Source organism: Adiantum capillus-veneris, chromosome 3 (assembly GCF_014529385.1).
Source record: "Adiantum capillus-veneris isolate H3 chromosome 3, ASM1452938v2, whole genome shotgun sequence".
Classification (NCBI taxonomy): Eukaryota; Viridiplantae; Streptophyta; class Polypodiopsida; order Polypodiales; family Pteridaceae; genus Adiantum; species Adiantum capillus-veneris.
The window spans coordinates 46,255,827-46,279,835 of NC_140933.1; the positions used below are offsets into that span (position 1 = coordinate 46,255,827).

The 24,009-nt window shown below is 44.4% G+C and overlaps 1 protein-coding gene across 1 annotated transcript in view; it reads left to right on the forward strand.

Moving 5' to 3' along the window:
• The window catches only part of LOC147460853 (DEAD-box ATP-dependent RNA helicase 52B-like), an 87,402-nt gene that overhangs the window by 44,658 nt on the left and 18,735 nt on the right, over positions 1–24,009 (forward strand). Inside the window, exon 3 of the mRNA XM_086508541.1 lies at positions 23,763–24,005. Within this exon, the coding sequence (XP_086364667.1) occupies positions 23,763–24,005 (243 nt within the window). The remainder of the gene's footprint in view (positions 1–23,762; positions 24,006–24,009) is intronic.

Sequence of the window (24,009 nt, forward strand, 5' to 3'; positions counted from 1 at the left end):
CATGGATTACAAAAGGCTCTCGGGCGAAAACTACTCGAAAGTGGCCTTCATATCAGCCAAAGGCCCATAAAAGAAGCCAGAGGGGGGGAAGAAAAATAAATTCCTCACTCCCTCTTAGTGGAAGGCGTACATGGAAGAGCGCAAATGTTTCTTTTGTGGCGAGAAAGGCCACAAGAAACCATATTAACCACAACTTAAGAATGATTCACCTCCCCCTGCACCAAATTCAGTACCTGACGCCCAAGCCAACACTAGGAAGGAGAAGGGAAAAAGGCAACTACTGAAAGGGTGGGGCAGTTTGAATCTATTTGATCCAGGCTCCATCGACAATTTCATCTCTTTGGATATGTCAGAATCACTTGGTCTCACTCCTGAGAGATTGGGAACTCCAAGTTTCGGGTCAGCCTTTGAAGGCTTGACTACAAACTCCACTCCTATCCAAGGTCAGCTAAATGTGAAGATCGGAAAGTACTCTGATCGAGAGTCTTTCCTAGTTGCCCCTATACAAGGATGTGATGTCATCTTTGGTATGCCCTGGCATTACAAAATCCATCCCATTCCAGAGTATGTAAGCAAGAAACTATCCTTTTCCTTTAAAGGGCAGCAATATGATGTAGATGCAAGTGCTAGTGATTGGCCACTTCTCCTTACTGTTCATCAGTTTTGCTTGTGCAAAAGAAAGACGACATTTTGCATGTGCATCGATTATCATTCTCTAAATAAGATTACGATTAAGAATAGATTCTCGATTCCTCGAACTGATGATATCTTAGATAAATTACAAGGGGCATGAATTTTCAGCCGCATAGATCTTAAGAGCGGCTACCACCAGGTTCGTATTGCTATTGAAGACATACATAATACTGTCTTTCGTACAACCTTCGGATTGTACGAGTTTTTAGTAATGCCTTTGTTAAGGTTCTACACGTTTCAACAGAATCGACCTAAAAAGTGGCTATCATCAGATCATGTGTGGCGACGTATACAAGACTGCGTTCAGGACGTCCTTTGGATTGTACGAGTATTTGCTGATGCCTTTTGGTCGCACAAATGCTCTTGCAACGTTCAATAGGATGATGGGCATGATTTTTAGAGAGTGCAGATAATTTGTGGGCATCTTTTTTGACGACATCATCGTGTTTTGCAAGAGTGAAGCAGTTCATAGACACTCTCCTACAAGATTTTGAGGCGCTACGACGACTTAGATTCAAAAAAAAAGGAGTGCGTTTTTCCTGCTAGAAATACACTTTTTGGGGCACATCGTCTCAGTAGAGGGTGTATAGATGGACACGGCGAAGATAGAAACCATACGAAATTGGCCAAACTTAAAAGAATGTACACGAAGTTCAAAGCTTCTTGGGGTTATGCTCTTACTACAGGATATTCATACAATTCTCCATTACATACCCTGACTCAAAAAGGGGTTGCATTTGCTTGGAGACCCTTTGAAATTGCATCCTTTAAGACACTCAAGGAAAAGTTGATGACTGGTCACGCTTTGATTTTACTACATTTGGAGAAACATTTTGAGGTTTATTGGGATGCTGGTGGTAGAAGTCTAGGGGCGGTCTTAATGCAGGAGCGCCATGTCATAGCCTATGAGAGTAGAATGTTCTCAAGGCTACAGAGGGTTGCATAGATCTACTAGGAGCTCTTAGCTGTGATATACGCTCTGACTCAATGGAGATATTTCCTACTCAGAGCAATTCGTTGTGTTTACATATCATCAGAGTTTGAGATACTTCTTGTTGCAAAAATAGCTTTCAGGTAAGCAAAGGAGATGCGTGAACATTTTGTCGCAGTCTCGACTCCCACTTTGAGATTGTTCATGTGACAAGAAAGAAGAATTTGGTGATTGACGCGTTGTCTTGAAAGCCACGAAACATCTTTGACCGGTTACAAGGTGGGGAGACAGTTTCAAGTTATACTATTAAGGAAGGTTATTTGATGAGAAAGACTACGTTTTGTGTCACTAAAAATTTGAGGGTAAAGGTGTTGGCGGAGTGTCTAATCTGCCTCTTGTTGGGCATAGAGACATTGAGATTACCTTGAAAGGGATGTGGATGAGTTGGTACACACTTGTAAGTTGGACACACATACAACACCATGATTCCTAGAGCCTTTATCTATTCCTCATTGACCTAGGGAGATTGTAGCAATGGACTTTATCTTTGATCTTTCGAGGACGCAGAGTAGGCATGATGGCATTTGGACAATGATCCATTCACTTAGCAAGCAGACTCACTTCATCCCCGTAAAGAAGACTGTGAAGTTGTTTGTCTCACAAATTGTGTGATTCCATAGCATGCTTGAAAATATAATGTCAAATAGAGATTCACGATTTACGAGCTTGTTTTGGAGGGCAATTTAGGAGAATATAGACATTTGGCTTAAATTCTTGTTCTCGTTTCATCCGCAGACAGATGGGGAATCAAAGATAACTAATTTAGTGGTTTTGGACTTGTTGAAGTTATATATCTATGATCATAAGATTCAGTGGGAGAAGTTTTTACCTCTAGTGGAGTTTGCTTACAATAATTCAGTTCATACGTCTTCAGGAAAGGCATCATTTGAGATTGTCGAGGGTGCCACGAAGGTTCCACTGCACTAAGGACAAGATTTTTGGAGCAGATGAGTATACACAGGATCTAGTAGGTAAGGGAGGCTTTGCAAAAGTCTCAAGCATGGCATAAGAAGGCAGTACATAAGCATCGTCGTGACTTGTGGTTGAAGAAGAATGATTGGGTGTTTTCCTGTTTGAGAAAGCACTCCTATGAAAGCGGAAGGTTAAGAAGAGGCTTTTTCCAAAGCTCAATACTATGGGCTCTTTCAGGTATAGGAGAAGATAAATGATGTATCCTTTAGACTGAAGTCATGAGATACTTGGAAGATTTGCAATGCATTTGATGTGAGTCTCCTTAGACCTTTCAAAGGTGAAGTGCCATTGGACAGGGAGCCAAATGAGCAACTAGAAGTGGAAGAGACGAAAGAGATTCTCATTCCAGAAGAGGTAGTGGCGTGCACAAGGAAAGGAAAGTGAAAGGTAAGCTGAACTGTAGATATGTGATCAAGTTCGGTAATTATCCAACACTTGGTGCCAAGTGAATGGAGGAGGACTTAGCAGATACTTCTCAGATACTAGAGCTTTACCTTGAGGCTTTTGGTTTAGCTTCGATTATTGATGAATCAACAGGTTGAATCTGGTGCAGTGCGGATTGCACAAGAGGGGAGTCATTCCACTCATCTGTTGTAGGCTATCTCAATGGGAATAAAGTTACTCACTTCTTTTGAAATTTCAAAGGTATTGACAGGTTGATGAATGAATTTATGAATATTGGGCTCTCATGTGTGTATTGTTTGAGTACATGTCAGAAAGATGAAATGTTTGTAGCATTCTGTCTAGTTATTTGACGGGTGATGTAAATGTGATAGTAACACGATTTAGTAAATCAAGACATCCTTGAAAAGATCACCGCGGCTTGGATGTTATTGCTGAATAAGTTATAGTGATCATGATTCTCATCTAAGATCGCGACGGGGGTTGATGGTGAATGCTTGGGATGAGTACTCAATGCGTATTGATGGTTCCTTTCACTTCATCAGAGGGTTTCTTTTTAGTTTATAAGAGAGATGCAAAGAATCAGAGAATGATACTGTGAGTGAAGGTTTTGTGAGTGATAGAGAGAGAAGACTAACACCGGATTGCCCCTCCATGTCATAGGGTGCAGCGGAAGATGCAATGAAGACAAGAACTGGCTCATGATTTGGTGGACACCTTGACTTCGATCTAGAACACTTGCAATGCCACATACATGAACAAGGCACACTTGTGGAGAAGAGAGATCACTGAGGTAGAAAGAGACAGGACATCTGAGAATGAGAGAGAGAGAGCGAGAAAGAAAGAAAGAGAGATCTGGGAAAGACTCTCCATACTAATAACAATCTGCTCATACAAGTGACCAAGGGTGGTCCTGGTATATATTTGACATGCCTTACGGCTAGACCCGAGGTACACACAACTGCGACTGCTACTGACACTGCCAACTGCTCGTGCACACGAGATGACCACGGTTTCCACATGGGTTGCCCTAGCCTTTTGAGAAAGCCAGGCTCTGGGTGTATCTCCTAATCAGGAGGGGGGAGGAACATGCCTCATGGCAAGGGTGCCTTCGAGAAAGCATGGGACATCTCCACTTTGTGCCTGCATTTGGATGATCATCTCGTCTCCCTGTAGATGCCTTGAGATGAAAAATGCTTGGGGAGATCCCCCTTCTGCCCATCAACCGCATCGAAGTGCTACCCTTCTCCGTTTGAAAAACGCTAGGCTGTTCTTGAAAAATTGTGGGGTTGATTTATTCCCCTTGCCTATCGGCCATGTTAAGGTTGCCCCCTAGGGGTGCCCCGCAACCCCGAAGGCCTGTACATTGTATGCTCCCCTAGTGCCCTTGCCCTCACATATATACCCCAACTGTCCACCAGCCCCCACAACTTGGAAATGGGGAAATAGCACAAATAGGCACGTGATGCCCACAAGGGCATGGAAAAAATACCGACAAGGTTGGGGAAAATTTAAAATACCTCCAACCTACAAGAGCCTAATGGCCATGGAACCAAGCCAAAACCCAACGCTAAACATGGCTAAACACGTCACAAAGTGATGATTAGGCATGCCCGGGCGAGTGGACAAGAGGAACTAAACGTCAACTGCAGGCAGAGCGGAGTACAAACGTCAACTGCAGGTTGACACATGCGTGAAAAGATTTATCAAGTACTCTAGAGACCTGAAATTTGCGAAACACTTGAAGAATTACCTGATGGATGAGATTCATGCTAGATGGCGTGATTCCATTGATTCTCCTCTCAAGTTGGGAAGAAGCTAAAAGGACAGATGAGTGCAAAAAAGCGGAAAGTGTACTCGTAGAAAGAGCTTGATAGAGCTCTTGACAAGAAGATGAACCAGAGAATGAAAGGCTTTAGGAGGAAATCCACAGATTTTCTTTGTTATTTGGACCGGAAGTCTAGTTTCGAGGTGACAAGCCATCTAGCAGTTCAGAGGAGGAGAGCTTGTCCTCTCCTGACAGTGACCAGATGAGCAAGGAAGACCAAGGAGATCAAGGAAGGGGGGGGGGGGGGGTAAGTCTGCCAGGTCTGAGACGTTTTCGGGCTACGAGGACACCCATCGAGCCCGTGAGTTTGTACAATAGTTTGATGTCGCCTTCTTTGGAGGTTGGTTCACGTTACACTCCAAGGTGCGAAGGGTGGCATCTGATTGAAAGGAACTGCGTAGACATGGTGGTCTACTCTGTTGTTACCCAGAGAAGCATCTGTAACGTGGGTAAAATTCAAGAAGATTGTCACGTCGACTTGGGTATTAGACGAATATGAAAGAGATGTCTTTCTTAGGCATTCTCAAATGATGCCAAGCAGTGATGACTACGGCCAAAGGTTTTGGGATACTTATTTGCGAGTGTCTTCTTTTCGGAAGATTACTCTGAGGGACGAGATTGATTGAGTGGTTTTGCTAGGGTTTGCCAAAAGAGATTCCAGAGTATTGTCTAGAACAAAAGTCTCACTCTATTCACAGACTTATGGGACATGCTAAGCAAGGATTTGGAATGCATGCCGGCTCATTGACTTATCCTACAGACACGATAGGATCTACCTCAACATGGCAAGAGTTTTCTAGGGTTGGCGAGTGTTCATGACCACCAATGTTCGTACCTTTTCTTGGCGTGAATGCTCCACAAGATCAAGGGTTTATGACTGGGCAACTAGACGAGTATGCGTTCGGGACACAATTGGGTGCTGTTGTGAATGTGTTTTCTCGGTTGGTGCATAATCCAAGGTCTATGGAAGTTTTGCAAGCTCACCCAGTGTCACAATAGACAAGGCATGCAATAGAGCCCGTTGAGGCTCAAACCCAGGTCCCTTATGTGTCTCAATAGGACAGGGAGCATTTGCATGTTGCAGAGTCAGCTGGGGCTCCAAGCCAATCTTTTGGTGTTCGTGAAGAGGTGGCTGGAGGCCAATTCACAGGCTGTACGAGTTCAGCCAACCACCTTTCAGAGTTCAAATGTTGGCTTAAATGGACAGTGAACTACTTTCCATGCTATGCATCAGGTTTTTTTACCACCCACGGTACATCCTAGGTATTTTGGAGGTGGATCTGTGTTTCAAAACGTGGCTGGTTATGTGTATGGAAACCAACAGTACATGCCTGGAACAGTCTTTTGGGGGTATGCAAGGCATGATGCCAAAGGTAATATCGGCTTACCGCCAGGGTTTTGATGCAATCAAGGCGAGTTTGGGGTGCCGCAGGCCGCTTTTACTATGGCTGGTTTTTCTGACGAGCAGGCAAATATGCCATCAAGGAACCAAAATGTTATTGACGAAGGGAACAGATGATCCCCACTACTGTACTCATGTTTTGCAAACACTTCCCTATGATAATTTGGCATTGTTGGAAAAGCCAAAACCATACAAAGAAGGTGGTGCATCTGTGAAGTTTGATACTTTCAGCGGATTTGAGGACAAGACGAAGGCTCTTACTTTCCTCCAACAATTTGATACGGCTTATGCAAGGGGGGATTTTCCAGAGGTCTACAAAGTCAAGAAAGCTACCACTTTCTTGGAAGTTCACGGTGGACGAGATTGTTGATGCAAGAAGGAAAGACACCCGCCACATGGGTTTACTTCAAACAGATGTTTGTATCTGCATAGGTGTCAAATGAGTTTGAAGTTGATGTCATGACAGATTGGCACCAACTAAATGCGGCGACTTGTAAAAGGCACAATCGAAAGTTTTGTAAAGCGTTGCTTTTAGTAACTTCCTACAAGTTTGTGCCACTAAGAGAGCATATTGAGAAGTATTGTTATGGGCTGCCTAAAGGGCTCTGGAATAACTGTTTAAAGAACAGAGTGGCAAGCCTTACTCAGCTTATGGAAGTTGTCAACACTGGTCATGCCTTGTTGAAAGGAGAAGACAATGGATTCCAGGGCAATGCGAAAGGGGGCCAATCAAAGAAAAATTCAGCAGAGAGGTGTTTTGCAAAAGCGAGTCCTGAAGCTTCCTAGGGGTCAGGAAATTAGAGAAGGCTAAAGACTTAGCCAAGTCTTTGGGAGGACAAACCAAAACAAAGAAAAGTAAAGGGAAAAGTTGCAAGACGTTATTTGGCGAAGTTAAAAAACTATCCACCTATGGAGGGGCGTATGTCACGAGACTTTGACAACCACTATCTATATTTGTTGGTTTCTTTCCCTTGATTTTTATTTAATTTTTGGGACCCTCTTGTTGAAATTACAAATTACAAATGCCCGGAATTTGCATGGCCAGTGTGAAATGGCCGTTGGCCGAGAGTTTCACCCGCAGGAGTCAAGGCCAGGCAGCCACGAGATGGCTAGACTGATAGGCATCGGAATCCAACTAGTAAAGAAGTTGCTAGGCTCAATTAAAGTCATTTAGACTTCACGGCAAAACTTTTTAAGTTGGCGGGTATTAGGAATTAAACCAAAAAGAGGAAACTGGACACATGGCAGTAGGAGAGCAACCTACAAGCCAACTCAACTTCCAGAAAGCTCATCCCAGTCGGGGGTCCCCAAAATTGAGGCTGGAGGCTGAGTTTGGCATAATTGCTCTATAATATGTGTGTGAGTAGTGGGTGCAGGTGATCACAGCTTCAATGGGTAGCTTGCCTTCTCCCTTGTCTCATGTAGTGCGATGATTTGCTTTCGTGTATCTCTCTCCCCCCTCTTTGCACATATGGTAATGCCCCTCTAGTTGGGCTTCTCAGATGACCATGTACAATTTTGGGGGTTTTATGCGCGTTTGCCAAGGCAAGGGCCTTTTGTACAAGTGACCCTACTGGTACGCACAATTTCATTGTGAAGGATTGGGAAAACGGAGCAAAGTTACTTGGAACGGGAACGGGGGGCTCGAGAACGGTACCGAAACGGAGAGGCGGGGAGCGGAACGGGAACGCCGGAACAGTCCACATTGAAAGTAGCCTCAAAACAATCTATAAGTTAGTAAACAACTATAAGCCAAGCTTCTAACATCTAGTTGCACAATTAGAATCATGTTTAGGCATGTTTCAACATGTCGCTTGTGCGCGTTAGTGGTTGCGGATGTAAATTGTAATGAGACACCTCATAACATACTAAGCGCATCACAAATAACATTATCTAGGAAGTGCAAAGATCGAAGAGCTCAATAGAGAGAAAGATGGAGTAAAAAGACCATGACTATACGTTCAAGCGTGGCTTATAAGGCCAGCCAAGGCGCTACGGAAAGGTGAGCACTGAGAACTCAAAGAAAAGATAAGAGTCGAGGCTTAAGAGTCAAGACTAGCCACTAGCGACTCAAGAGCTCAATCATAGATGCCAAAATGCCAAAATGGAAACATGTCAAGGGCCAAGGTTGAGGGCTCAAGGGCGAGAAGAGCCACTAGCCTGCCATTCTGTAGTGGTGGCGTGGAGATCATGGATTCATCTCAATCCTCATCCCCAACAGGCTCGTCCGCATCACCCAGCTCATGCAAAACTTATGTAGATCCACCTGCTTCCCCAAGTATCTCAACCTCAGCCTCCATCTCCCAATGTAGAAAGGGATTGGATACTTTGGATGCCGACTTGCAATGCATTCGCAAGTTTGCACTCACAAATACAAGATCATTTGCTTTCTCCACGGCAAGTCGGTTTCTCTTCCTGGATGCAATGTGATTGTAAACACTCCACAGTTGCTCCAAGCAAGAGGAGCTAACCGCTTGGCTGAGGATGCGGATAGCAAGTTGCTGAAGCTCTAGCCCATCTGAGCCATAGTCCTGCCACCACAAAACTGAGGAGATCTTTGTGCAATCAACTTGGGCATCGGCAAGCCCAAATGATGCTCGCATATCCCTCTACATAGCAAGCCGATCCTTGATTTTGCGGCGTTCTTCTCGATCAGGGTGAAACATGCTCAAGATCTTTTTCCATTGCTTGGTCACCTCCCCATCATGCTCCTATCCTGCACCTTGAAACTCTGGATTCAGCACAAAAGCCGCACCATGGAAAGGGGAAGCATAGGAGTCCCATTTGCTTTGACAAAGCTGGCTAATCTCCTCAAACTTGTCTGCATCTGGCTCAAGTGTTTGGAGGGCCTCCACCATGCGATCCATGGCCTCAAAAACCTTTGCCAATGCAAGGTTGCATGCCATCAACTACTCGAAGCAAGTGGAGTACAAGCTGCATCATTTTGTCGCCTCAATGACTCCCAAACCTGGGATCCTTTGACTTGCCTGCACATAGGATCCCTGCGACTGAACTTGCTTAGGATGAGGAAGTGTACTCTGTACTGATGAGGGTCTGCCGTACTGCACTTTGACATTCGCATAGGCGATGAACCATTAGGTAGTTGTAGGTAAAGCGGGTCTCACAATACTTGAAGAGAACCTGTCCCCTGACCGCTTCAAGAATGCAGCAAGAAGGAGATTGTGATTGTTGATGATGAAGGGCATTAGCTTGGACGCATGTGTAAAGAGTGGCTCAATCCAAGGTAGGTGTCCTATATCCTTTAAAAGGTTGTTAAGGGAATGTGCCATACAAAATGACACTTTGATGCGGGGACACATGCCCTCCAAAATGGCGTCGGTTGCCCTGTTTGATGCCTCCCCATCCATGACAAGTTGCAACACCACCTCTGGGCCAATGATATCTATGGCAGACGCCCACTCTCCTGTAAGCACATCGGCTGATTTTCCTGTTTGTGTGGCATCATGTGAGTGGGCAAAGTACATCTCTCCCTTGCAATAAGCCACAAGCCCATGAATGGATCTCCTGCTGGTGTCGCTTCATCCATCTGCAATGAGTGTCACTCCATACTTGGCCCATTGTCGCTTCATGTGTACGACTGCCATTTCCACAACGGCCTTTTCTCTATCAAGAAGAGTAGTATGGAGGGCCTCTAAAGTGGGTGGTCCGTAATCCCCTATCCTTGTGCACATGGCCTTGAAGTAGTCCGACCTATACATGTCACAAAGGTCAAGAGTCAAGACAATGTTGAATGGACAATGAACATACTAGTTATGGTCATAATATGTTTGAGCATTGAGAACTTGGAACTTACCGAGCCTTTATGAAAGGGATATGGTCGTGATAAAAAAAGCGGGCACCAAAGGCATCCACATCCTCCTTCTTTTTTGGATCCCATGATGCATCTAGAGTTCGTTGACGATGGGTGGGAAGAGAGGGATGTTTGAGCCGCTACACTTCTACCTCCGACGAAAGCTTGCGAATGAGTGGTAGAAGAAGGAAAACCAAGTGATTGTGGTCAATGGCTTGCTGCTTGGGTCGATCATTTGCTTTGGCTCTCATAATGGCATCCTTGATCTCAAGCTCCTCCTTCTCCTTGGCTGTTACATTCTTGCAATGCTTCACTTGCTCCCCCACTACGTGAAGCAGGTATACTCGAACCTTGCTTGTCTCGGATTTGCGGTGGAAGCCACATAGTTTGCACGTCCATGATCTTGCACCGTCGTCTTTGTCCAAGACTTCGGAATGTGTAACTAAGTCAGACTTTGTAAATCATTAATTTATTTACGAGAAAAGAATTATCTAATTAGTTGTGTGCACATCAGAATAGATTTAGAAGTTCTGGGGCCTCAGGTGCGCCCAAGTTTGGGCCAGTGCACCTCAGGGAGACCCTAGCAAAAAATACCCTGAAGCCTTAGCGATTGGGAAATCAGGTCTTTAATGAAGGGGTAGATAGTAGCCTCAGATTTCAGGCTCAGAAAATTACGCGCGCTAGTGCAAGCACAGGAATGAGATGGGGTCCTTAGAATATTAACCCTAAGGCTTGATTATTTTACGGCCTTAGGATAAGTTAGTTAAAAGTATTCTTAAATGATTTGCGCTGGACCAAATGGCCGGACAAGTGCGAACAGGGTGAATTTCAGCAAAGCTTTAGTAGGAAACTATTCCTCTCTACCTACTATACACACACACAAAGTTTGCAGCGTTTCCGTCGCGAAAAGGACCTCCGTTTCCGCATTGGACCGCGCTCAGGTAACAATTTCTGGTTATGTGCAGAAAATTACACCAAGCGTGTGTGCGTGTGTTTGCATGTTTCCTTCGTGGGTTGACTGCAGGAATGATTATGTCCGAAGAGACATAGTTAGCGGAAGATAGACTCTCGTTTTTGAGAGCTTCCGATGAGTTTTGTGGAAGATACACTCTCATCTACGAGAGCTTCCTAAAATCTCACAGAAGAGGAAAGATCCTCTTAGTAGTCAAGAGAGCAGTTCTTCTACTCTCTCAGTCGGAAGAAGAAGGACAAGAAAGAATAGAGGACGGGCTTTCGCTCCGTTCCTGTGCTTGTAAAGAATTCTCCCTTAGTAATAAAGATATTCTCTTTATGGGGGGGGGGGGGGGGACCAGCCCATCGTCTGGTCCCCAATGATGTGTCAAGCTTTCTCTCTTTCTCTCCAAAGTCTCTTGAGTATATAAATTGCATTTAACAGTCAGTTTTCGCTTTCGTATTTTTGTGACAGTGGTATCAGAGCAAGGTCATCTCTCTCTTCCTTAAGGGATTGACGACTCTTGGTAGACTGCAGATTCTCCATACTCTTGAGAAAGGGAAGGAGAAAATGCCGATGGGGTCGGGAGAAATCCCGCAGAACCCAAAGGCGTCAGAACCAAGGAAAGATCCTTTGATTGGAACCGCCCGCATGCACGAGAGGTACAGGAAACCTCCAGAACGTCATGTGCGGTTGAACCCAAAGGTTCAAGAGCAGGATCCCCCTGATTCCCCTCAGTTCTCTTTCATGAAGGATCTGGATGACATCGTTGCTCCGGAAGACATGTTTCTTGACGATCCGTCGCAGCAAGAAGTGCATTCAAGGGAAAAGACTCCTGTCCATAAGGTGTCTAAGCATAGAAAGAAGGAGCACCATAAGAAGAAGCACCACATGCAGAAAACATTCAAGTCGGGAGACAAAGATGTGAAATTCGACACCTACAATGGACGGCGTGATAATGACAAAGCTTTGGCTTTCATCCGCCAATTCGAAGTTGCATTTGCTGAATGGAATTTTAAAGAAAGATCCAAGCTTCGCCATGTTAGTATGTACTTGAAAGACACTGCCAGCAGTTGGTGGTTAACCCTTATCGTGGAAGATCGCAAACCCAAAGATTGGATTGCTTTCAAGAAGGAGTTCTACGCACAGTTCCTTCCTCTAGATTATGAGGAAGAGGTAAAGAAAGAATGGGATCGACTTTCACAGTCAGAGAACGAAACTGTTCCACGCTATGTGGATAGTTTTTGGGGACGTTCTCTTGAAAGTCACTCCATTCAAGAAGATTGACGATTCGGAAAAGCTGCGCAAGTTTGAAGCAGGATTGCATAAAGCCTTGCAAAAGGCTATGAAGCTTTACCCTCGAGGTAACTTGCAGATACTTATGGAATCAGCCCGTATAGCTGATGGAATACATGACAAGGGTACTCCCAGGAAGATGGAGCAAAGCACTTACCATGCCAAGCAGAAGGCTCTCCATGAGCAGCCCACCTCTACTTCTTCTTCGCAAAAGAGAAAAGAACCGCCTCCGAAGCAGAAGCAAAGCCAAATCAGCCCAAGAAAGGGAGATATCTCTCTCCCGCCGAGTTGCGAACCTACATTAGTGAAGGAAGATGCTTCAAGTGCGGACAAGTTGGTCATATGAAGGGTGATTGTCCTACCAAACCTCCGCAACCACCCTCTTCCAATGCAGTCCCAGATGTACAGGGAAATACAACCAAGGATGGAAAAGAAAGAGCTCTTCTTAAAGCATGGGGTAGCATCAACAACCAACGGGCTCTCATTTTGTTTGACCCTGACAGTACAGACTTCGTCATCTCTACCAAGCTAGCTGATGACCTGAACTTGTAGCCCAATCGTTTTGGAGTTTCTATTCAAGCACGATCTGCTTTCAAAGGGCAAAACTCAAACTCTACTCCAGTCATAGAGAAGTTGAATCTAAAGGTCGACGACTACAAGGATCAAGAGTCTTTCTTACTAGCTTCACCTGAAGGATGCTATGTTATCTTGGGAATGCCTTGGTACTACAAGATGCATCCCATTCTTGACTATGTTCAAAAAACCTTATCCTTCGCTCATAAAGGAAAGGAGTATCTTGTACTTGCAGATGCAGGTGATTGGCGTATCCCTATCGCCAATCACATTGCCATGAAGAAAGTAATGAAAAAGTGTGTTTCAGCGTACTTGATTTTTGCACAAGAGAGATGTGTCTGTTTCACAACTTTCTTCCTCTTTAGAGCAAAAAAGACTTAAGTTATTAGAAAGTTATAAAAATTGTTTTGCAGATGAACTTCCAAATAAACTCCCACCTTCGCGACCTTAGGATCATACAATTGATTTGATCCCAGGAAGTTCTCCTCCAAATCAGCCCCCTTATCGAGTTAGTCTAATGCAGCAAGAGGAAATTCTCAAGCAGGTTAACGAACTTTTGAAGAAGGGCTTAATAAGGCCTAGTACTTCTCCATATTGTTCACTTGTCTTGCTAGTACAAAAAAAGGATGGCACATTCCGCATGTGCATAGACTATAGATCTCTAAACAAGATCACAATCAAGAATTGATTTTCAATCCCTCGGATTGACGACATTCTTGACAAGTTACAAGGAGCAAGTGTTTTTAGTCGTATAGACTTGAAGAGCGGTTATCATCAACTCCGCATAGCTCCTCAGGATGTGCATAAGACTTCATTTAGAACAACCTTCGGGTTGTATGAATTCTTAGTGATGCCTTTTGGACTCACTAATGCACCAGCCACATTCAACAGAATGATGGATAGAATCTTCCACTCATATAGAAGCTTCACAGGTGTTTTCTTTGATGATGTGTTAATCTTCTCAGAGACGGAAGACGAACACTATAAGCATCTCGCCTTAGTGTTTAAAGAATTACACAAACACAAATTATTTGTGAAGGCTAGGAAGAGTGAGTTCTTTCTAAAAGAAATCCACTATTTGGGCCATATAGTATCTAACAATCAGGTGAGAATGGACCCTGATAAGATTCAAGCAGTTGTAGAATGGCCTACGCCAACTACAGTACATGATATACGAAGCTTCCTTGGCCTCTGTTCTTATTATCGGCGTTTCATTCGAGCTTTTACCGCGATAGCAGGTCCCCTCCATGACCTGACAAAGAAGCGGATTCCATTCCATTGGGGTCTGGACAAAAACAAGCTTTCGAAAAGCTTAAGTATCTACTCAGTCACGGACCTGTTCTCACCGTCCCTGATCTTCGCAAACCTTCGAGGTATACTGCGATGCAATACCCTATGAGAATACCTTATGACCATGCAATACCCATCACTTGTGGCAGCTTTTGAGACACGTATAGACGCGTTTGCTCTGCTCAAAATTATGGGGGACAGAAAATTACAGCCTGTTGTGTTTTTCTGCAGATTTAGGGTTTTACACCGAATGGGCAAGGTAATGCGAGGGGAGCCTCAAGAAGCCTTGGGTGCACAAAGTAGGAGGAAGTGTTTTTCTACCCTCGACAATCTCAACTGGTGCCTTCTTTGAATAGTGTTGTTGTAAGCAAAATCCTTTAATGGTAAATACTTCTTCCATTGAGACTTATTTTCATAGAGAGAGCATTTCAATAATTCTAATGCGGTAATGCCACCAAGTTGGTAATTTGTGACTAACTATTGGCACGTGAATGAAATGATGAAGAGAATTTGATGACAGTGCGCGCATTCTCACACAGTTTTTTCCCAAACAAACCGTCGGGGTCCTCAATTTGAAACGATAAACTTAGGCATCGCATGTAACCAAAAAATGCAGGAGAGAAATAGCATTGCCAAATGATCAGCCTTGAATGTCTTCTTATTCTTCATTGGAAGTAAAATGAGCGTGTTTGTTGAATCTTTCCACAATAGTCCAAATACCATCATGTCCACTTTTGAGTCTTGGGAAGATCAAAGATAAAGTCCATCGTTGTACTCTCTCACAAAGACTATAGGAGTCTTGTCACTTTGTGCCTGTGATACTTCGCTTTTTGACATATTAAACAAATACCCACAAACTCATCTACATCCTACTTGAGCTGCTGCCAATAGAACTAAGCCTTAACGCCCTTAAGTGGCATCAATGGCCTTGTGCCCAACAAATAGGAGAATTGTGACAGTGTGTCAATACCTTCTGCCTCAAACGACATCTCTCTCTCTCTCTCTCTCTCTCTCTCTCTCTCTCTCTCTCTCACACACACACACACACACACACACACACACACACACACACACACACACACACATCTTCGTTGAGAGAGTACTTTGAAAGTGTGTCCCCACTCTGTACCCTTTCATAGATCTCACCGAAATCTTGATCTGTAGCATATTGCTCCCAAATTGCATTAAAGTCTTAATGATGCACTGATTTATGAGGGGATATATGTGGCTTGATGATTTGTAACCAGCTGACCTACTACCCAGGTGGTCTTGGACAGATAAACAATAATTTTCAGCTTAGAAAACCGGAAATTGAGCACTTCGATAATGGTGATATAAGTCCGAGTAATTAAGAGAGATAGAGAGACTAAGATATAGAGATGGATTGGGAGAAATGGAGAGGTAGAGTTTCTCCCCTACATGGTACTAGCCGCTGAATAGGCACCCCTTTTGGTAATTGTTTTATCTATGTAAAATTCAGCAGTACAAAGCTCATGATATAGATGTGCTTTTGTGAGAGCGACCGAGAGAGAGGGTGTGCCAAAAGACTTGTACAACTTGCTAGTTTGCCCTGTAAATAGGATTGTGTGAAACACTAGCGCCTTCCTTTTCTTACTATGGTGGTCGTCTTGGCTGAAATTTGCAGCAGCATGGGGGACTGAACTCTGGCGCGTTGGCTTTTTATATGAGAGAGAGAGAGAGAAATGAAATGAAATGAAATGAAATTTTATATTAACGTCTTCAAAAGGCCAAAGTGACCTATGAGACCAGGAAGTTACAATGCGGTGTATCTGATATCAAGTCAGGTTAACAAAATAAATAAAACAAGGGATAACAAGATATAAATACTGCGGAATCCTAAACTAAGCGGATAGGTGTGAAAGGCGAAAGGCGTGAATCGTGTGAACTGAGCTATACAAGGTGTAGACAATTTGGGAGGGAAGTAGAAATCTATCTGCATAGAGATCCATCTTCATCTGCACTCTGGACGACGAAAAAGTATGGCTCGAATCCTTTGCTGTAGCCTCCTTCAAAACTGTGTAGCTCCTCTTCTCCATCGGGGTCGTCTAGATCTCCCTAGCTCCAATGCACGGTCTATTAGAATGCCAGTAGTGCGGGTAGACCTCTCTACTGTTGGTTGCTCCTCTGTCTGTTCTTCTGGGTGTACAGTATCTAGTGTAAAAAAATCTGTGATCTGTCTCTGGGGTTGTCTCTCTTCAGCTCTCCTCAGTAAAGTTTCTCTATGCCTGTGTAGCTCAAGTAGATATAGCCCAAGACATCTCTGATCCTCATAACTCATGACCCTAGATAGTGGCTCGAAACCTTCTCTGAATAGACAATGAAAACGGCCTCGTATCTCATAGTACACTGTGCAATGACATATGTGGTGTACCTCTGTCTCTGGCTCTAGATGGCATAAGCGGCATATCCTGCTATCTGCTAGTGTCCCTCTGAATCTGCCAGTCTCAATCTCGAGCTGATTGAGGACGTGCGTATCTGGCCAATGGCACATCGGACACCATGAGAAAGATGCCTATCCATATAGCTAGGTCGAATCACAAACCCATCCTCCGTGAGGTGGAGAAAATGCTCTCTATAGAAAGCCGTCTTTGTGCCCAACTCCTGTATCGGCTCTATCCATGTCCTCCTCGTGTCCAGCTGAATCAGATCCCGACCAATGAGTCTATTAATCTCTACCCGCGTCAAAGACCTCAAGGGTGCCTGTAGAGAGTATTGAAAAGGAGGCAACTTGTCCATGGTGAAACCATGTGTCTGAAACCATGATGCCATCTTTGCATACCAGCATGATGTATCCCCATTAAGAGCTAATTGTCTGGAGGACTCTAGAGCCACCCTGGCATATCTGTCTCTGGTAGTATCCCACAGATTGTGAACAAAGGAGACTGATCTAGTAAGTGCCTCAATCACCATAGGGGGAGCAGCTAATTCCGCTCGAATGATATCATGCGGTACAGAAGCCTTGGCTCTAATCAGCCGAGAGATCATAGATACCAGGGGCTTCTCCATACGCCTCCAACCCTCCTGGCCTACAGAAGGTCCCCAAACCTGCACCCCATATAACATAGTAGAGGCAACCAGAGTATCAAAGAGCCATAACTTTGTCCTGGGTTCCTGGAACTGAACTTGCGAACACATCCTCTCCATTCCTCCCAGAGCTGGTGCAGCTCTGGTTAGTCTAGTCTCTGCCGTTCTTTTCAAGGAAAATCTCGACCCAGTAAAGACTACCCCCAGGTAAGTGTATGCATCTGTATACTCCACAGTCTCTTGACCATACTTGAAAGTAGGTACTGATCTCCTGACCCATTGCTTTGTGGTGTTAAACACCATAACCTTGGTTTTACCTAGGTTTACACACAATCCACTATCCTGTGCAAAAGTGTGTAGTGCATCCAACTGTCGTTGCATACCTTCTCGTGAATCAAATATGAGCACAATATCATCAGCATAAAGCAACAATGGGATCCACGTCCCTGCCAGCTGAGCACCTTTGTCACCCTCTCTGTCGATGTAATCAGACACCTCATCAACATACATACCAAATAGCGTAGGAGACAATGGGCAGCCTTGTTTCACTCCAATAGTAGAGTGAATTAAATTAGATACCCCTTGCGGAGTGCGTACATGTCGCATCACCGATCTGTACAAAGCCATAATCCCCCAAATCACCTCTATGGGCACCCCCATCTCCTGTAATCTTCGCATCAATCGAGCTCTTGGTACCATGTCAAATGCTTTACGAAAATCCACAAAGCTACAATAGATCCGTCTCCCATGTGCTCTGCCCTCCTCAATGATGGCCCTGAGTGTCAGAATATGATCAAGAGTGGAGAAACCCCTCCTGAAGCCAGCTTGACCCTTCGCTCGTACACCCTCGCCCTCTGCCCAATTACTCAAGTGTTGCTCCAGGATAGATGCATACAACCGTGCCAATGTGTGCCCAACCAATCTGTAGGGTCACCAGCCTTGAAGATAGGCACAATATTAGACAGCCTCCAAGTCTCAGGTAATCCCTCACACATGGCACGATTGAATAACACTACGAGAACCTCCATCAGCATATCTCTGGCATGTATAAAGTGCTCCGCTACTAGACCGTCACGATCATATGCCTTCCCGGTCTTCATCCTGTCGATGGCCCTTTGTACCATCTCAAGTGTAAAGAAAGTGCTTGTAGCTGGGCGAGGCTTGGTAGGGTCTGGAAGGGGTTCCTGTCCAAGAACCGTATATAATGATGTCGCATATTGGCCCCACACCTCAGGTGAAGTAATCACTGGGGGAGGGGAGTGTTCATGGAAGAGTCGCCATGCCTCTCCTGAGTTCCCACTCAAGAATATCTGAGACAAGTCTTGCTCCATCTGAGCTAGGTAAGCTCGCTTCTTCCGTCGCATAAGGCGTCGGAAAGCAATCCGAGACTGTCTGTAAGTGATGACTCCTAAAAGAAGATCTTTTTAAAGCTGGGCTCTCATCTCTCTGCACTCCTCATCATACCAACTATTCTGGGGCATGCTCCCAGAATGTCGTCTCTTGCCCGGCTGAGTGTGTGGGTACGCCACTGATGCAGCCCCATGCAGTGTCTCTGTCAATAGAGTGGTGCACTCCTCCACTGAGAGGCATGTACCATTTGTGCCAGTTGTGCCTTCCAATAGACGGTCCGAGATCTCCTCTGAATAAACGAAATCAGTCTCTGGTGTGAATGTATAGCGGGTGTGTGACCTGTCTCCTGATGTCTGGGTTGTACTATATTGAAATTTAATGGATAGTGTCAAGAGAGCATGATCTACTGCTATGCCCATTGGCCTGGCTCCCACTGTGAAATCGTGAATGCAGGGGACAAAGCTCGGTTGTGTCATAACATAATCCACTGTACTGGCCCCATGTGTATGTGGAAAGCATGTGAAACCGACTGCTCCAGGAAATCGCTGTAAGCCATTAAGTATGGCTAATCCATGTGTAGTCGTCATTTCCATGAGGTATCTCCCATACTCCGTTTGCTCTCTGTCATCTGAGCATCTGTCAAGTCCCAGCTCACCCACATCCAGCTCTCTAAGCATCTCATCTGAAGTGTCGTAGAAGACTGTTTGCGAGTTGCCCGTTCGGGCATTGAAGTCCCCTAGGAGAATGATATCACTCTCCCTAGAGAACTCCCAAATCATCATCTAGGATAGAGAAAGGCGACTGCCCTCTGGATGCGGCATACATTGATGTACTGGGAGGAAAGTAACATATGGAAATATATAGGAACCGGCCTGTGTCAGCTCTCAGTCTCACCCACATATATCTAGCATGATCATCTCTTTGTACAATATGCAGTAATGGTTGTAGTTCCTCTCTGAATAGCACTGCTACATCTCCTGAGCCTCTACTCCCATGCTCAGATCTCGCATTTGTCTTGTGAGCTGTTTCCCATCTGCATCCCACCACATGTGGCATTACCTGTCCAGGGGCCTGATGAGTCTCTGAGAGAGAGAGAGAGAGAGAGAGAGAGAGAGAGAGAGAGAGAGAGAGAGAGAGAGAGAGAGAGAGAGAGAGAGAGAGAGAGAGAGAGAGAGAGAGAGAGGTTTTATAGCTTTTGGTAGCTGGCAAGAATAGAGGGGAGTCTTCCTGGCATAAATAGGGTAGAGAGATGGCGCCTAGGGCTAGAGAGAGAGAGGTCGCTTTTTCCTTCTGTTTAGAGAGAGAGATTGGGGGCGCCTTGGTTTTGTTGTCTTTTTATCTGGGGCTGCTCACTTATTAAGTGGGTGGCCAAGCACTTCAAAAAAATGATCTAAACCTGCTAAAACTTGGTAAAACTTATAAGCCGAATTCCATGCTTACCTAATCACATCCTTAGCAGTCCCTTGATGCAGTCTCATGCACCTTCTCGAGAAAACATATGCTTTCTTGCAAAGAAACTCGCTTTTTTAGAAAGTAATTACATTTCGTCAAAATTTACTCAGAAGCCATCTTCATTCAAGTGCTTGCCTGATTTCTTGTGCACAACTCTCAGTTGAGAATACCTTATGACCATGCAATACCCATCACGAAGTTCCTTCTCACAGAACTTACAAAGAAATTCCTTCGCAATGCTCCCTGTCACCCATCCCATGACACATATGTGATGTTTGTCGGGCTGGTCGAATACTTCTTCTCAATGCTCTGTGACTCATCCGATTGATGTATTTGAAGTATCTGTTCTTGCCGGCGGTTCACAATGCTCTCGTCATTTCTCTAAATGATGCACTAGAAATATCTGTACTCGGATGTCTCAAGCGAGAAAACCCCCTCACTTATAAATCCAATAATTCATTTAGAATTATATTTTCTCAAGAAAGAAAACCCTCTCACTAATTAATCCAATTATTCATTTAGAAATATATTTCTTTCAGATGAAGCTAATTAAGCAACAAATTGGTTAAGAGTGCCAGCATGCATAGCAAAGCCCCCTTTGGCATGCCCCATATGTCTCTGAATGGAGTCGGACTTTTGCTTTAGGCAATCTCTTTTGGTAGGCCGCAACCGAACCGCGCAACTTGTTGATTGATGGCGATTTTCCGAAAAGAAGAGACTGGTAGAAAAGTATACCAAAACCTTTGGGAATAAGCGCCCAAGGTGTCTTCTTTTGTCATGCTCAGATGATTCCAAGCTGTGATGAGATCCTCTTGATACTCTTCGGGAAGCCATGCTGAAGTGAAGACTCTTTTGATTTTCAGCCGTTTTGTAGGTGCTTCCTAGTGCAATAGTAGGGTAGACCACCATCTCTAGGCGTTAGTAGTTACCTTTTAGATATGATGTGGCTCTTCGTTCCTTGGTGGCTTGTGAGAAATGTCCTCCCGAAAAGGAGATGCCAAACTGTTGTATGAATGCAAGGGCTGATTGGGTGTCCTTGCAGCCTGAAGCTTGCCCTTCTTCCTTGAACTCCTTTGGTAGAATGCTTCCCATGTTTACGAGACTCCTTGTGGGTTCTGCCTTTCTTGCTTTTCTTGGTTTTCTTGCTTTTGTGAGTCTCTCTCCGCTTTCGGTGCTTCCTGTCCTCCTTGCAAGAATTAGAGGAAGAGGAGCTCTCTGAAGTGACTGAAGATGAAGAAAACGAACTGGGATTATCGTCAAAGCGAACATGCTTCTTCGATTTGCTTGCTTCCTCGAAACGACCCAAATATCTGAGATAATTTGTTGAATGGCTCTTCTTTCGAGAATTCTTCGTAGTGCTCATCAGTTTGACCTTGTGTTCAAGGGAGTCGTCAAACTCTTCTTGTGAGTACAACTTCTGGTTGTATGCACTCGAATGTACTTTCTTCTTTATAGCCACTTGAGAGGTGAAAGGGTGACATCACGCCATCGTGAATGGATCTCATCAAGTGGGTGATTCTTCAGGTACTTCGTGTAGTTTGGGTCCTTGGAGTACTTGACCATTCTTTTGGCACAAGTGCCAACCTGATGATGCCGGTACTCCATCCTGTCGAGATCTTGAGGTGGGAATGGGATATGCTCTTCTCTTAATTCCTTGGAGGAAGCTTGAAGGTCTGCCCCTGCCAGAATTTCTGTTGGTATTTGCTGATCCTCCGTTGGGGTTGACTTTCCTCTGGCAAGGATGGGCTTACTGTGGATTTCTTCATTTCTTTTTGGGAGACTCTCATTTTCATGAAGTCGGGTAGTCGAACAATTTCCTCTGGATTTGATTCACTACGAGAAGCCATGTGTTTTGCGGGAAAAGGGATTGGATCCTCTGTAGAAGAAGAACCATTTGAGCTTTGATACCACTGTAATAAGACTTGGACACCCCAAGCCAAAGATCTACAACAACATGTGAGAAAAGTGCAATCACCTGAATTGGACTTGAACAAGGGGGGCGAGAGAAGAGGAGAGTTGACACGAAGCAGCTGAGTTCCACTTCCAGATGCTCTGCCCCCAAAGACTTGTGCCCCTTTCGATATTTCCTTATTAATGCTTCACAAAGGTACAATTTTCGAGGGTCCTCTCTTTGTAGTGCTCCCAGTCTAATCCGCCTGAGAGAGAGGCCTTGGCTCTGCTTATCAACGTTTTACAGATGGCCTCTGGCCCAAAATCAAGTGCCCCCAGGAGTCCACATGGTGCCAAGTCATCATCTCTGCAAAACGTGGGATAGTTTGTACAATATGCCACGTGTCAATTTCTATGCAAATTTTGGTCCTTGCTTTATTCTATAAGGGTTTAGGCCCCTTGGCCATCATCTGTGAGTTGGGTAGGGTGAGGTTTTTAACCCTAATTCCTTTTGGGCCTCTGGACCAGAATTTGCAAGTTAGGCCATGCCACGTCACAAATTTCTGACACTTAGTCCTTTTGGAGGATAAATAAGCCATGCGCCTTATCTAAGTCTTTGTATAACTTTTGTTTGCTCTTTATCTCTGCTAGAGCATGCTCAACATTTTTGTTGATGGTTGCATGGTTCTTTGCTTGCTGCTTAAACTACAACTTGTGGAGTATGTCGAAGTTGATGGAGGTTGCTCAGACTGACTATCCACCATTGCATGCACAACATGAAATTGATCAATCCAGGAGGCGGTTCTTTCTGGACGGAAACAAGTTTGGCATTGTGGAGACTTGAATCTCCTGTGGAGATTTAAGCCTTCTTGATTCATTGTAGTGCTTCATACTCGAGCTTGAGCATGTAGACTTTAATTATGTATTGATGAGTAGCTGTAAACCCTTGATGATCAGCATTGTTGGGTCCATTTTTATTGTTCATAAGCGCGTTCAAGAGCAACTTATGTTTGTGCTTATTCTGGATGAGCAGTGTACTGTTTTAGTTCCAAGGACTCAGCTTGTGACTCGTGAGCATTTTTCCGATTAAGAAAAGGGGCCTGCGAGAGTTGTGATCATAACTATTAATAGCTGCCTAAACCTGTGATCACATTTATCAAAAGCTGCTATTAGCACTGTTCTTTTTTGTGATAAAGAAAAGGGACTATCAGCAAGAGTAAGAGGATTGGACGAGTCATTTCAATTGAAGAGGAAGCTTTGAGCAGGTGACCTCAACTTGGAGGTTCAACTTGATTGATTGCGAGGTTATTTGTTCATGTTTGGGCACTGACGAGGTTAGTGGGGATGTCGTAGTATTTAGTCAATACTATGCATGGTGGAGATGATGGTTATATCGTCTTGTGGGTGACTACCATGAGTCGATACCTTGCACTTCTCTTTTAAGGGTGAATCTGGGGTTATCCTAGATTCATCTAGGTATATATATTGGTTCATCTTTTGGATATTTGCACTTGAATAGACCGATGTGAAGGCAAGTTGCTTTCCCTGGATATGCAAGCTCACCAGAGGTGTGACTTGTGTCCCATTGTTGGTTAGAATTTCAGCTCTGGACATCCTATTCATGATATGGATGAAAGGGAGCGTCTTATACTAGGGAACCTTTTTGTAGCTTATTTGTGGTCTCACTTTGTGTGAGCGGTTGTCTTAGTTGTTTTTGACACATTGTGAAACAGAGTTGCTTGCTTGAGTAGGATAAGAAACTTTGTTGATGCAAGTCATTCTCGGTGTTTTTGTCTAATCAGTCATGTTTTTCAGCTGCGAGAATTGGATAGAGGTGTTGATATTCTGGTGGCAACACCTGGACGCTTAGGGGACCTTTTAGAAAGAGCTCGAGTTTCTTTATCTCAAGTGCGATACTTGGCATTGGATGAGGCAGATCGGATGCTTGATATGGGGTTTGAACCACAGATACGTAAAATCGTTGAGCAAATGGACATGCCTCGAGCAGGAGAAAGGCAGACCATGCTATTCAGTGCTACTTTTCCAAGAGAAATACAGGTTC